The 13,215-nt window shown below is 32.9% G+C and overlaps 1 protein-coding gene across 1 annotated transcript in view; it reads left to right on the forward strand.

The window, feature by feature from the left end:
* The first annotated feature begins 818 nt into the window (after positions 1-818).
* ADAM2 (ADAM metallopeptidase domain 2) overlaps positions 819-13,215 on the forward strand; it is a 107,100-nt gene continuing 94,703 nt past the window's right edge. Inside the window, exons 1-4 of the mRNA XM_029936321.1 lie at positions 819-882; positions 1,387-1,463; positions 4,069-4,124; positions 12,611-12,689. Coding sequence (XP_029792181.1) covers positions 828-882; positions 1,387-1,463; positions 4,069-4,124; positions 12,611-12,689 — 267 coding nt within the window. The 5' untranslated portion in view covers positions 819-827. The remainder of the gene's footprint in view (positions 883-1,386; positions 1,464-4,068; positions 4,125-12,610; positions 12,690-13,215) is intronic.

Here is a 13,215-nt window from a genome sequence, read left to right on the forward strand (position 1 = left end):
ACTCTAGAAATACACCTTTGGGAAATTACTAGATATGTTCACTAAAGAAATAAAATAGTCAAATGTGGTTTTTAATAGCCACCACTACAAATAAACTAAATGTTAGTCAACAGTAAAATGGAAAAACAGACAGTGTTATATTCAATCCATGTGTGATATACACTTACAGGGGAAAACAAAGTTATTTCTCTTCACAGTGTGAATAAATGGATGGATCTCATAATCATTATATTAAAATAACTCACATAAAAGAGTACACTGATTGGTTCCACTTATAGAAAGTTCAGAAAGAGACAAAACTAAATGCTGTTGGTAGCAGTAATGATTGTCAGGGGGCCATCTGGGGGGTTTGAGTTTTTGTGGTTCTATGTTTTATTTCTTGGTCTGATTCTAGGTGCTAATTTTTACACTGGTTTGTGCACTTGAATATTAATTGAGCTGTTCCTCTATGGTTTGTAGAATATATATATACATTTATACATACATATATATATTTGTATGCCTGTATCTTCAATTAAAAGTTCATTAAGAAGTGTCTACGAATCTTCATGTTCATTAACTGTTTCTTCAACCTTGCCTTTTGGAAGTGATTCTGTTTTCTTTCAGGCTCAAAGTGGCGGCAAATCAATTGAAAGTCTCCTACACAGTTAGGGGCCAAGACCGCCCACGTTCAACAGTACACAGCACCCACCCTCTCCGCCCTTCTCTGCTTTCACAGTGGACTGTCTCTTGCAAGGTGCACGGCCAGGAGGGGTCCCCTCGAGCTCCCAACTGTCCACTGCGCACGGCAACTGCCATTATTCAGCTGGCGTCCAGGACATGAAGCCATGTTGAGCGTTCTGCTGCTTCTCATCGGGCTCATCGGGCTCCAGACAGATAATAGTAAGTACCAAAACCTTTCCTTTGAAAATTTGAGGATGTCCCCTTTCCTCTATACTTTCTTCTGAGAGGCCAGATATCCTTGGGAAAGTGCTTTCTTGCAGGTGCTCCAATTTTTTAAAGCCAAAGCCCACTGCCACATCGTCTTCCCCAACGAAACTTCACCCTGGATGTGATGGGGCTTTCCCACGCATCCTGCTACTGTATGGAAGACGAGAGATGCAGTGGTTCAACTGGATGCCTCAAGGTTACAGTTTCAGATACGGACCTGCATCTCTGACCTCTGGACTTTGTAGTTGGAAAGTCCAAAGGTCCTGATTTAATTTGTAATACATTTCTCTTTAAAAGTCTTGTAATTCTAGAAAGAAGTGGGAATTGAGTGTATTTGAAAAAATAGTTTAAAAAAAGAGGCGGCCTTATAAAATATTATGGATTTAGATGAGGAGATAATGGAGGAAGCTATGAGGGGACGGGTGTTACTTTAATGAAACATTTTGTACATTACAGATTCTGAAAGACTACGTGTGCAAATTACAATACCGGAGAAACTACGGTCAACATTAAGTGGAGGAATCGAAACTCATGTAACTAAGCACTAACATTTTTTCACAAGCTAAAATCATGTGGATATTTTCCAAGACGTAAATATAGCATTTTTATTCATGCAAACTTGGTGAATTTTATATTTATACACAATTTTCCTTAAGTGGAAAAGCCATTGTGAAAATGAACCAAGATAAACAATGTTCATGAAAATACATTGCAGTAATGCTCGTTATCGAAGTTTCAAGTCCCATCTTTTAAATCTGTTTCCCTCTTTAATGTCTTTGAATAATCATTGACTTCCTTCATCTAGAGATTCTCTTCTTATTCACTTAGGGAGCTATATTTAGAGGGGTTTGTCTCCTTGTTGTTAAGTAAGCCTATGGGTTTTTTTATACAATATAATGATCATTTCATTTAATGAAGTCTTATATGAGTAATTTTTGCATCTTGTCTAAGGTATTTTCTAAGGAACAAATAAATTAATAGAACAGAATAAAGTGCTTCTGAAATACCTACACATATATGAAAATTTATTCAATTCAATGGTAGCATTGAAATTATTGGATAAAGAATGGACTAGTTAATAAATGGTGAAAGGAAAGTTTATTAATGATATGGAATAATAAGAAAATATATATTAATGCTACAGTATACACCAAAATTGATTCAAGATCATTTAAATGCATACATCTGTGAATAAAATACTAAAAATCTGGAAGAAAGATAGAAGGCTATTTATAGAACCTTATAATAGGGAAGAATTATACCAGAAAAAAAAAGAACACAAAATCTTAAGTGAACTATTAAGAAATATTTAGATTCAAATAGATAAATAAATAGCTGCCATAATCAAATTGAAAAATGTTCCAGACTCACAGAAGATATTTGCCATCTGTATAACACACAAGAAGGTACCCAGAATGTATCAAGAACTCATACAAATTAATAAGACAAAAACCAAGAAAATAGAAACATGTACAAAGTATGAATGACAAGAGTTGAACTTGAGGGAATAAAAATTACCAAGCATATATACAAATTAGGAAATTTATAGGGAATTGCCAAGTAAACACAATAGGGTATTCACATCAATGGCAAACTCTAACAAAACAAAATGCAAATTAGAGATGAATAAAAGGATAATATTATTTACTTTTTGTTAATATCTACATTGGTGCAACAAATGTGCTGATTAATTAAAACTTCAAGTGAAGTTGCTAAAGTACTTTTTAATAAAAGAAGTTCACTCAGGTTTAGTTTAAAATATAGCTAGCAAATATGCACAAATAGATATGCCTAAGATTATTTTGGGGGGCATTGCTTAAGATAGTGAAACAAAACTAAATAACCATTGACAGCATAAAATGAATAAACTATGTTATATTTAGAAAATGGAATGCAATATCACAAAAAAATTATAAAGCTACATGTATTGATTATGATAGCAAATGTTTGCAGAGTGCTTACTATGTCTGCAACAGTGTTTTAGGTAGAGATATAATCCAGTAATGAGATATATAACTTGTAGAAGTATTACATTTATACAGAGCTAAAATTTACATAAAAAGTAATTATAATGTAAACATCTATAATTAGTATAAATATAAAAATATGCATGGTAATGATAAACATGAAATTCAAGATGTTGGTTAGCTGGAGTGTAAGAAAGGGAATTAAACAGGATGGAAGAGTACTTAAAATTGTTTTCAAATACTTGTAATGTTTATATTTTTTAACATAGACATTGTTCACAAGGCATTTTATATAATTTGCTGTAATGTTATAAGTTCAAAATGTAATAATTAAGAAAAATAATCGATTGTGGAATATAGAGGAGATCAAATGCCTTTGAAAGAAACATCATGCATAAAGTTGAAATATTAAAAGCTTTCCTCCTGATTTCAAGAAAAAGATAAGGATGTCCACCATTACCTTTTCTATTTAATCTTTGCCTGGAAGTATTAGCCACTGTGATAAGGCAAGAAAACAAGAAAAATTAAAAATAAGCATAATAATTGGAAAGAAAAAATAATGCTCTCACATTACAGATGAGAAGAATGAAAGATTTATATAATCCCAAGTATATTGCATGCTACTGGATTGGAAGGCCCAATAATGTAAAAATGTCAAGGCTTACAAATTGATCCATAAAGACTAAATTGCCCATTTGTTAGACATCATTTCTTAATCTTACTATTAATAAAATAGATCAATGAGTTTTGAACCAAACTTGGAATGAATTTTATAAAATCTGCAAATATTATATATATGTGCTGCTAAATCTTTGCTCTACTATATAAAACTTTTGTTAGTCATATGTTTATACTCTTCCATTTTAAGTGTAAGTTTTGCAGTGACCTCAGTCTTTATTAAGCTAATGTAATTATTGGATGAAAACCAATTTTTAAAATTCAAATGTTGGATTTATTTAAAATTTATTAAGAAATTACACAAATCATATTCTTCCATCCATTTTTATTATGAAAGCCAATATTTAAATAAGCCAATATTTAAATTATAAATTTTCCTCTTTTTATTGTATTAATGTGCTTTGAATGTAACGATCATTGATGTAAAATGTTAGTTTTACTTTCTAACAATCTTCTCACTTTTCTTTGCCTTTTTAATACACTCTTCTGCCAGGTGTCCTACAACATTGTGATTGAAGGGAAAACATATACTGTGAACCTAATGCAAAAGTAGGTGACCTACATTATTTTATCACCTATATCCTAATTCTTGTTTACAATTAATCTGGAATGTAATTATTTTGCATTTTTAGATGTTCCTAGTAACTGGCTATTCATTTGTCCTTTATTTTATGAGTTAAAAAATTTTGTCTATATAATAAACATGTAGAAGTTGACTAGTTTATGCTTCCATCTTTTTCCTACCCAGTAGCATCAGATTTTTATTTGGCTATCCATGGATTTCATGAAGGATGAATTTTGAGAGTTTTCTATACTTTTTCAAATCCCTAATATTCAACTCTATTTGAAAGAACATCATGAATTAATGTGGAAAGAATAGTGATGATTTAAAAGAAAATTATTTAACACATCATGTCACAATGTATTAATGATTTAAATATAATTGTAATTAACCAAACTCAGTACTAGGCCAGTTGATGAATTTGGGAAGAATAAGCACATTATACTAAGAAATAAAGAAAAATCAGAATTGTAATGGCCTTTTTAAAATGGTATAAGTAGGAGGGGTTCCTGGGTGGCTCAACTGGTTGATTTTAGCTCAGGTCAGTATCTCCCAGTCTTGGGTTTGAGGTCCACATCAAGCTCCACACTGACAGTGCAGAGCCTTCTTGGGGTTCTCTTTCTCTGCCCTTGCCTGGCTTATGCAGTCTCTCTCTCTCAAAAATAAACAAACTTAAAAAAAAGTAAATGGTAAAACAAGAATTTTACAACTCTACATTAGTGTATTTTTAAAACTGTGAAATTATTTTTTTCTCTCTAAAATTTTATTTAAATCCCAGTTTACATCCATGTAATATTAGTTTCAGGAGTAGAATTTAGTGATTCCTCATGCATATAACACCCAGTGCTCATCACAAGTGTTCTCCTTAATACTCATCACCCATTAAGCGCATACTCCCCCATCCACCTTCCTTCCAGCAACCCTCAGTTAAGAGTCTGTTTTATAGTTTGCCTCTCTCTTTTTCTCCCCCTATGTTTATCTGTTTTATTTCTTAAATTTCACATATGAGTGGAATCATGTGGTATTTATCTTTCTCTGATTTATTTCACTTAGCATAATACACTCTAATTCCATCCATGTCATTGAAGATAACAAGATATCATTCTTTTATATGGATGAGTAATACTCATATATAAATATGAATATATATGTATATATATCCCATTCTTTATTCATTTATCAATTGATGGAACTTGATTTTTTTATCCATTCCTCAGTTGATGGACACTTGGGCTCTTTCTATAATTTGGCTGTTGTAGATAATGTTGCTACAAACATTGGGGTGCATGTATCTCTTTGAATTAGTATCTTTTGTAAATTTTTTTAATGTTTTTTATTTATTTTTTGATAGAGAGAGAGAGACAGAGCATGAGAGGGGGAGGGGCAGAGAGAGAGAAGGAGACACAGACATGGAAGCAGGCTCCAGGCTCTGAGCTAGCTGTCAGCACAGAGCCTGACGCGGGGCTCGAACCCACGAACGTGAGATCTGACCTGAGCCGAAGTCGGAGGCTTAACCGACTGAGCCACCCAGGCGCCCCTGAATTAGTATCTTTTGTATCCTTTAGGTAAATAACTACTAGAGCAATTTCTGAATCACATGTTAGCTCTATTTGTATCTTTTTGAGGAACCTCCATATTGTTTTCCAGAGTGGCTGCACTAGCTTGCATTTCCACCACGACAGTGTAAGGGAGTTCCCCTTTCTCCTCATCCTTGCCAACATCTGTCGTTTCCTGTCTTGTTAATTTTCGACATTCTGGCAGGTGTGAGGTGATTCTGATTGTAGTTTTGATTTGTGTTTCACTGATAATGGGTAATGTTGAGAATCTTTTCATGTGTTGGTTAGCCATCTGCATCATCATTTGTTGTATTGTATATGCTATACCTTTTTGTCCTAATGTAAAAACAACAGCTTATGAATGGCAGATTTCTTAAGGTCTGTCTTTTTTTATATTAGGAAAAAAAGGGTATAGCACATACAATACAACTAATGACATAATTGATGAATTGCATATTGCACACCCTACAATTAAGACTTCTCTTTTCTCACATACAAGCAAAGTACCCTTAAATAAAAACCTTCACATTGTAAACACAAAATCCTTTGAAGAGTAACCACATTCTCAATGACTATCATGATAAAATTAGAATATAATTACACATGTTTAACCAAAGAAGAACCAGCTTTTGGAGAATTAAGTAACAGTCACCAAATAAGTCTTGGCTGAGAAAAAAATCAAAATATTGTTGCAAAATGTCAAGAGAGTAGTCATAAACAGAACTCAACTTTTAGACATGATCTATAATTGAAGTAAAATGCAAAACTTTCACCATACTTTTTCATTTTATAGGCAACAATGAGAATATAGTGAGTATACTAGGGTGCAGAGGAGGCCGAATAAAGTAAGACCAAGGAGTCACTCCCGGTGGAGTCCTGAAGCCTTCAGTGACCACTGACCCTGGCGTGTCTCAAGCCTGGTGGCCCCTATTCAGAGTATCTTGGCAGCCAGTTGGTTTCAGGCTTAGCCAACAGTTAATACACAGACAAAGTGGTATTCCTTGCACTCTCAACAGTCTATGAGGCTGTGTAAAGAACTAGCATCAATCTGTGCCTTGTCACATCAACTTGCCAATCCCCTAGGGGTTGCAAACCAATGAAATTAGAACACCAATTTTACCACATTGCTCAAAGGTAGGTCCAAACTCAGGAGTGGATCTAGATGAGAACATTGAGAGTAATGCTACAGGCACAACCTGTTTTATTGTGTCTTCACACATGCTGCGTTTTTTACATACTGAGAGCTTTTGTGGCAACCTTATGTTGAGTAAGTGGTTTTATGAATATTTCTGCTTCATTCCTGCTGGGTACCTTTAGCTGGCTCCAATGTTTATATTGTTTATCATCTCAGGGTTTCAGCAATGATGGGGCAGTTTGCAATCCATTCCACATCTGCATGAGATGTGGTTTAGGGTTTTGGTTTTTGCATGTGATGCTGTTTCTGCTGTGGTCAAGACTGGGTAGCTTCATTCTGTCCATTGTCTACAGTCAGCAGGGATTGATGCATTCTTCTGTTTACAAATTGCTCAGGATACTTCTAGCTCTATGCTCTTTACTGGAGAGCCCACGCTGTGTTTCATGCTGGACACCTGAGGGTATTTAACTTTCCATTCCTAAGGCACAATTCTGGTCCAGATTCTGTCCTAGTTTGCAGCGTCACCTGCTCGCTCTTTCAGCTGCGGCACTAGTCTTTGTTTTCACTCTTTGACCATTCTGTTTAAAGCAAAAGTCGGCCCACCTTTTGCAAATGGCCAGATAGTAAACATCTTAGAGTGGTTTCCCTAGCAGCCACAAAATTCAGCCATTGTGAAAGTTGGCATAGAGGATTTGCAAACAGAGATAGACATAGATATAGTCTAATATCACTTTATATTTAAAGTGGTGGGGGGCAAATGGATGGCTCTGCCAATGAAATGTCTCACTCTCAATTTTGGCTCAGATCTCACCAGTTTCTGGGTTCAAGCCCCGCTGTCAGCACAGAGCCTGCTTGGGAACCTCCCTCTCCCTCTCTCTTTGCCCCTCTCCTGCTTATATTCTCTTTCAAAATAAATAAATAAACCTAATAAAATGAAAAGAAATCTGTGGGCAGATTTTGGCCTATAAGGCATAGTTTGTCAACCCACTTTATTGTTTAAAGTGTATCACTGTATTAAAAAAATGTGTTAGTATTGTTAATCAGTCATTTCTGTGTTGAAAGTGGAAATGGAGATAGGGTATTGGGTCTTCTGTCTTTCACAAAAATCCTACCAATTACCTCTATTTAACTGTTTTAATATTTGTTGTTGTACGATATAAAGTATAAATCAAAATACATAAAATGTGTTTATGCAGTTACAAGATCAATTATGGAGTGAACATTCTTGTAGCCCTCTGACATTAAACACATGTTGATTGCATTCCAGGAGCCATCCCTCCATTTGTAACTACTTTTAAGACGATTGTGATAACTATTTACTTGATTTTATTTAATTATCCTATGTAATGTATTTCTATTTGTTTTGAATTCTAAATAAACAAATCTAAATTACTGTATAGTATCCAATTTCATAATTATACAATTTATTTTGTTATTTTGGACATTCTGTTTTTCTATTGTGGAGATATTAAAATATTCAAATATGAAAACTCTTATATATGTGCTCTTTGACACATGTGCAAAAGATTTTCCAGGACAATTAAGGATAATCTGTGTTGTTAAATTAAATGCATTGTCATAATCCTTAAACAATTCTCCCAAAACATGATACTACTTTATATGCCTCTCCAATTGCATATTTTATTAATAATGGAAGATATTTTAAGTTTTCAATCATTGTTGATTATGTGATGTTTACTATATATCTCTCTAAATGCAAATAAGACTGAATACTTTTTAGAAAGTATTGACGGTTGTTAATAAAAAATATTAATCAGTTGACTATAGGGATTTCCTTCTTTGTGAAGCACCTATGTAAGACATTTATACCTTTAAAAAAGACATTTTTAATCTGACCTTTTTTTTCTATTTTTAGGAATTATTTTAATATTTTTCCCAGAAGTCTTTAGTTCATGATGTGATTTTCAAATAACTTCTCCTACTCTATGCCTCTGTTTCCATACTTATGGTATTTTAGTAAAGAGAATTTTTCCTTCATGAAAATTATAGTTTTATCTTGTATAAAAAATCCTCCTTTACACCAAGACCATGACTAAATGTTATACAGTCTTAAGTATTTTTAGTTTTGCCTTTTATATTTATGTCTTTATTCTATAAGAAATTGACTTTTGAGCATGCTGTGATATAGATGATTAATTTAGTTTTGGTATGATGTTTTAAGGTCAATTTTATTAAATCTTTTTTCTATATCTGTGATGACTGCTGTATATTTACATATATATGGATATATATGTTTTATTGAACTCTGTATTAAAATTTTGAGACAATTTATCTCTTTGTAATAAATCTTGATAGCTTAAAGTTAAGGTCCTTCTGTCTTTTCTTCATTAAGTTGTTCTGATTTTTCTTAGTAGTTTTATTTTCATATATTTTAGAATCAACTCTTCCACAAAGAAATGTCCTGGGATATTGATTGTGACTTTTTTGAATCTACACAGCACTTTGGGTAGAACTAATCATTTTATGATACAATACCCCCCAAAAAAAAAAACCACCCCTGAAACAAAACAGAAATATTTGTCTGTGTATGACATGGAGTATCTGTCCATTTACTCAGATTTTAATGCTACTCAATATATTTTTATAACATTCTCCTTAAAGATTTTACACATTTATTTGTATTTTCTTTTTAGGTAGTTCATATTTTTCAGATTATTGAAAAAGTCACATTTGAAAAACTTCATATTCTAAATGTTTTCTTGTGTATGGGAACACAATCAATTCTTACATAGTAAATATCCATAAGGAAACTTACTCTCCTGGAAATTCTCTGAGGAGTTCATAAAATGTTTTCATGCTAAGCAAAATAAGTCAGGTGGAGAAGGACAGATAACCATATGTTTGCACTCATAGGTCTAACAGAGGACCATAGAGAGGGGAAGGGGGAAAGAGAGTTGGAGAGAGAGAGGGATGCAAATCATGAGACTGAGCGCTGATGAGGAAGAGAGATGGTGGTAATGGAGGAGGGCACTTGTGGAAAAGAGCACTGGGTGTTATATGGAAACCAATTTGACAATAAACTATTAAAAATTAATCTGTTTTAGATACATTTATAATTCTATCATTATCTAATAAAGGCAGTTTTGTTTCTTCATTTCTAGTGTATAGGAGTTTTATTTATTTTCTTAGTTTTCTGCTGGGTATGGGGAACCATCAGTATAATTTGATAGTAAATAGAAGTTGAGGCAGAGTACCTTATTATCTTATTATGTAGTATCTTATTATCTAAATCAAATAGAAGCATTTCAGTGTTCATCATTAAAGATGATGTTTTGATTGCCATAAAGACATTCACTCCCTTCTTTGTTTGTTGTTTCCATAGTTAATGGATGTTAAATTTATCAATTTTGCATCTGTTGATATGATCATTTTTTTGTTTTAATCTGTTACTGTAATTGACTTTCTAATATTAAGCTGATCCTTATTCCATGAATAAATCCTACTGGGTTTTAACGTATTATTTAATCAACTGCATTCATTAATATTTAGAAGTTTTTTTATGTCCAAATATAATTAAGATTGGTCTGTGTAGAAATTACACTGGGTTGCATAACTACGAGGACTAAAAAATATTTATTACCATAACAATTTCCATTTATTTCAGAAAGGATACACTGTACTGCAACAGTAGGAAGAAGAAAGCTACAGCAATCTTAGGGAGGTCCTATAGTTGCATAGAAGGTTGTTTGACTCTAAATAACTGACAACAACAAAATATATACAAGATATCTCATTCTCATGAAATCCAAGGCTCAAGTTAACGATTGGGTCACTTTGATCCCACTGGTCACAGACCAATGCATTTCTTTTGTGCATTTTATTTTATATTCATCTTCGTTTGTGTTCATTTTAGTGAATCTACCATTTTATATTATACTATTTCCCCTCAATTAAATACCTTGTTATACATTCTTTTTCTATTTATTCAGTAGTTTCTTTAGATTAATTTGTTAATCTGTGAGTTATTGAATCTAATATGCATTATTACTTTTATCAGTTACCCAGTATTGTCAGATCAATAAAACTTACAATTCCACTTTCCTTCTTCTAAGTTTTCATTATTTTTTCAGACATTACAATCCTTCATTCTTTTAAACCCCAATGAGATATTACTATTATTTTTTGTATAGTCAATATTCTTTTATATTTAACCACAAATTTACTCATTCTTGTGCTCTTCATTTATTTCTACATTTCCATTTCTATCTGCACTTAATTTTATCTCTCAGAAATTGTCCATATTTCTGGTGCAAGTCTGCTTATTTTTAATTATATAGGTTTGTTTCATTGTTAAATTTTTACCTATTCCTACTCTTAAAAACTTTTTTGCAGAAGTAAATCCTAAGATGACATTTTAAAAATGACTTTAGCCTTTTAAAATTGTCATTCTGTTGTCTTCTGACTCTCTTCATTTTTATTGACAAGGTAGTTGTCAGTCTTATTGCTGTTTCTTTGAAGGGAACATATTTTTTTTCCTCTTAATACTTTAAGGTTTTATTTTGGCTTTTATTAGTCTTTAAAAACATCAGATGTGATTTTTCTTTGCTTTTATCATGGAATTAAAAAAACTTATTGACTGTATCATCGATTTAAACAATATATATTTGCTCTTATTTTCAGAAACTTCAAGTTTAGTTCTTTGACCACTTTACACAGTTTCAGACATTGGCAAAAGATTTTACAGGGAGAGAAGCTCTGTATTTGATATGCCTCAAAAGCTCAGTACTTTCAGTCCAGGCGTACATTTCTCCCTGACCTAACATGGACAGGTAGCTTTTTTTTTTCTTTGTCAAAATGCTACCCGTGTGTCACAGGCTGAATTTCCTTATAGGATCTTCAACTCAGAATCTGTGTGTTTCTTGGAGGCCCACCCCACTGTGGGTAATATTCCTTTTTGGTATGACAAAACTGTAAAAACTTTTGCTCTGTTTGTAGGTGGTTTGGTTCTTTGAACTTTTACTTCAACAAATCCAGACTGCCATGGCAGTCACAAATCTTTATATTATGCTTATTAGGAAAATGAAAATGGGATATCTACACTTACCATTTCTCTTTATAGTGTCTTTTAATTAAGCATATTCTTCCCGCATTTACAAATAATATGAGATCTCTATCTAATCTGCTGAATTCCTGTCACATTAGTTCAATATTTATTGACCATTTTCTATGTTACAGATATTCTTCTAAGTGCATCAGATGCACTAGTAAGCCAAATTGACAAGAATCTGTTTATATTGTTATCAAATGAGACTAATAATGATATAATAAATGAGTGGATTAGGAACAATGTTAGAAGGTGATAAATGTGAAAGCAAAAATAAAGAGCAAAGTTAGAAGTATTGTTTGGAAATTCTATGTTTTGATAGCTAGGAAAGTGCATTTAAGAAAGAAATTTGCCAAGATAAGCCTCACTGAGAAGTGGATGTGTAAGCAAACACTTGAAATAAATGAGCAATGAGCTATATCAAAGAACATCCCAGAAAGAGGTAAAAACTAGTACAAATACCCTGAGACAAAACTTGTCTATTGTGTTTTAAAAAAAAACATCCTAGAAGGACAGTGTGACAGTGTGATTAAGGAGAGGTCTGGACATTAGAATTTTTGAGTAAAATTAGAACCAAGTCTATGTATTCAAGAATGTCTATTTCTCCTTCTGCCTTTGTTTACCCACTTTTCTGTAATAAATACAATGAAATACATATCAAAATAGGAGCATAGGAAAGAAATTTCCCATTAAATACTTTATATTTTTATCTTACAGGGCTATTTTACCTCATAATTTTAGAGTTTATGGTTATAATGGCAAAAGAAGTATGAAGCCTCTTGAACAACAGTTTCAGGTATGACTTTTACCATTTGTTTACTTTTTATTATGTTACTTTCTATGATCACCTTACTTAGGGTTCACATGTCAGAAGACAAAGGATTGGAGTTATGTTTTGTCTTAAAATAAACTTCACCATTTACTTTTGATGATGCTTTAACTGAACCAGCATGGGTTTGCTCCTTGGTGAGTTACAGATAGAGACTATACCAGGTGGGGAGGCCACACAAGGCAAACTTTATTTGTAACAAATAAGATCTCAGGGAATAGCTTACAAAGCCCAAGCAGGATTGAGCGGTCTCTTTTTATTTAGGATTTAGGATGAATATTCAGAAAGGGGACTTTGCTATCACATCTAAAGGCAGGCATAAGGTTGTGCAGAGGTCCTTAGAAAATATGCCTTACAGTCCTAAGAGGAAAGTATATTGCAATCCAGGCCAATCTCAACAAACTAGAAAAAGCGCAAATTCAAAATTTAACAGAGCACCTACTGGAACTAGAAGGGAAACAGCAAGAGCACCCCAAACCCAGTAGAAGAAAAG

The sequence above is a fragment of the Suricata suricatta genome, chromosome 1 (genome assembly GCF_006229205.1).
Source record: "Suricata suricatta isolate VVHF042 chromosome 1, meerkat_22Aug2017_6uvM2_HiC, whole genome shotgun sequence".
In the NCBI taxonomy this organism is placed as follows: domain Eukaryota; kingdom Metazoa; phylum Chordata; class Mammalia; order Carnivora; family Herpestidae; genus Suricata; species Suricata suricatta.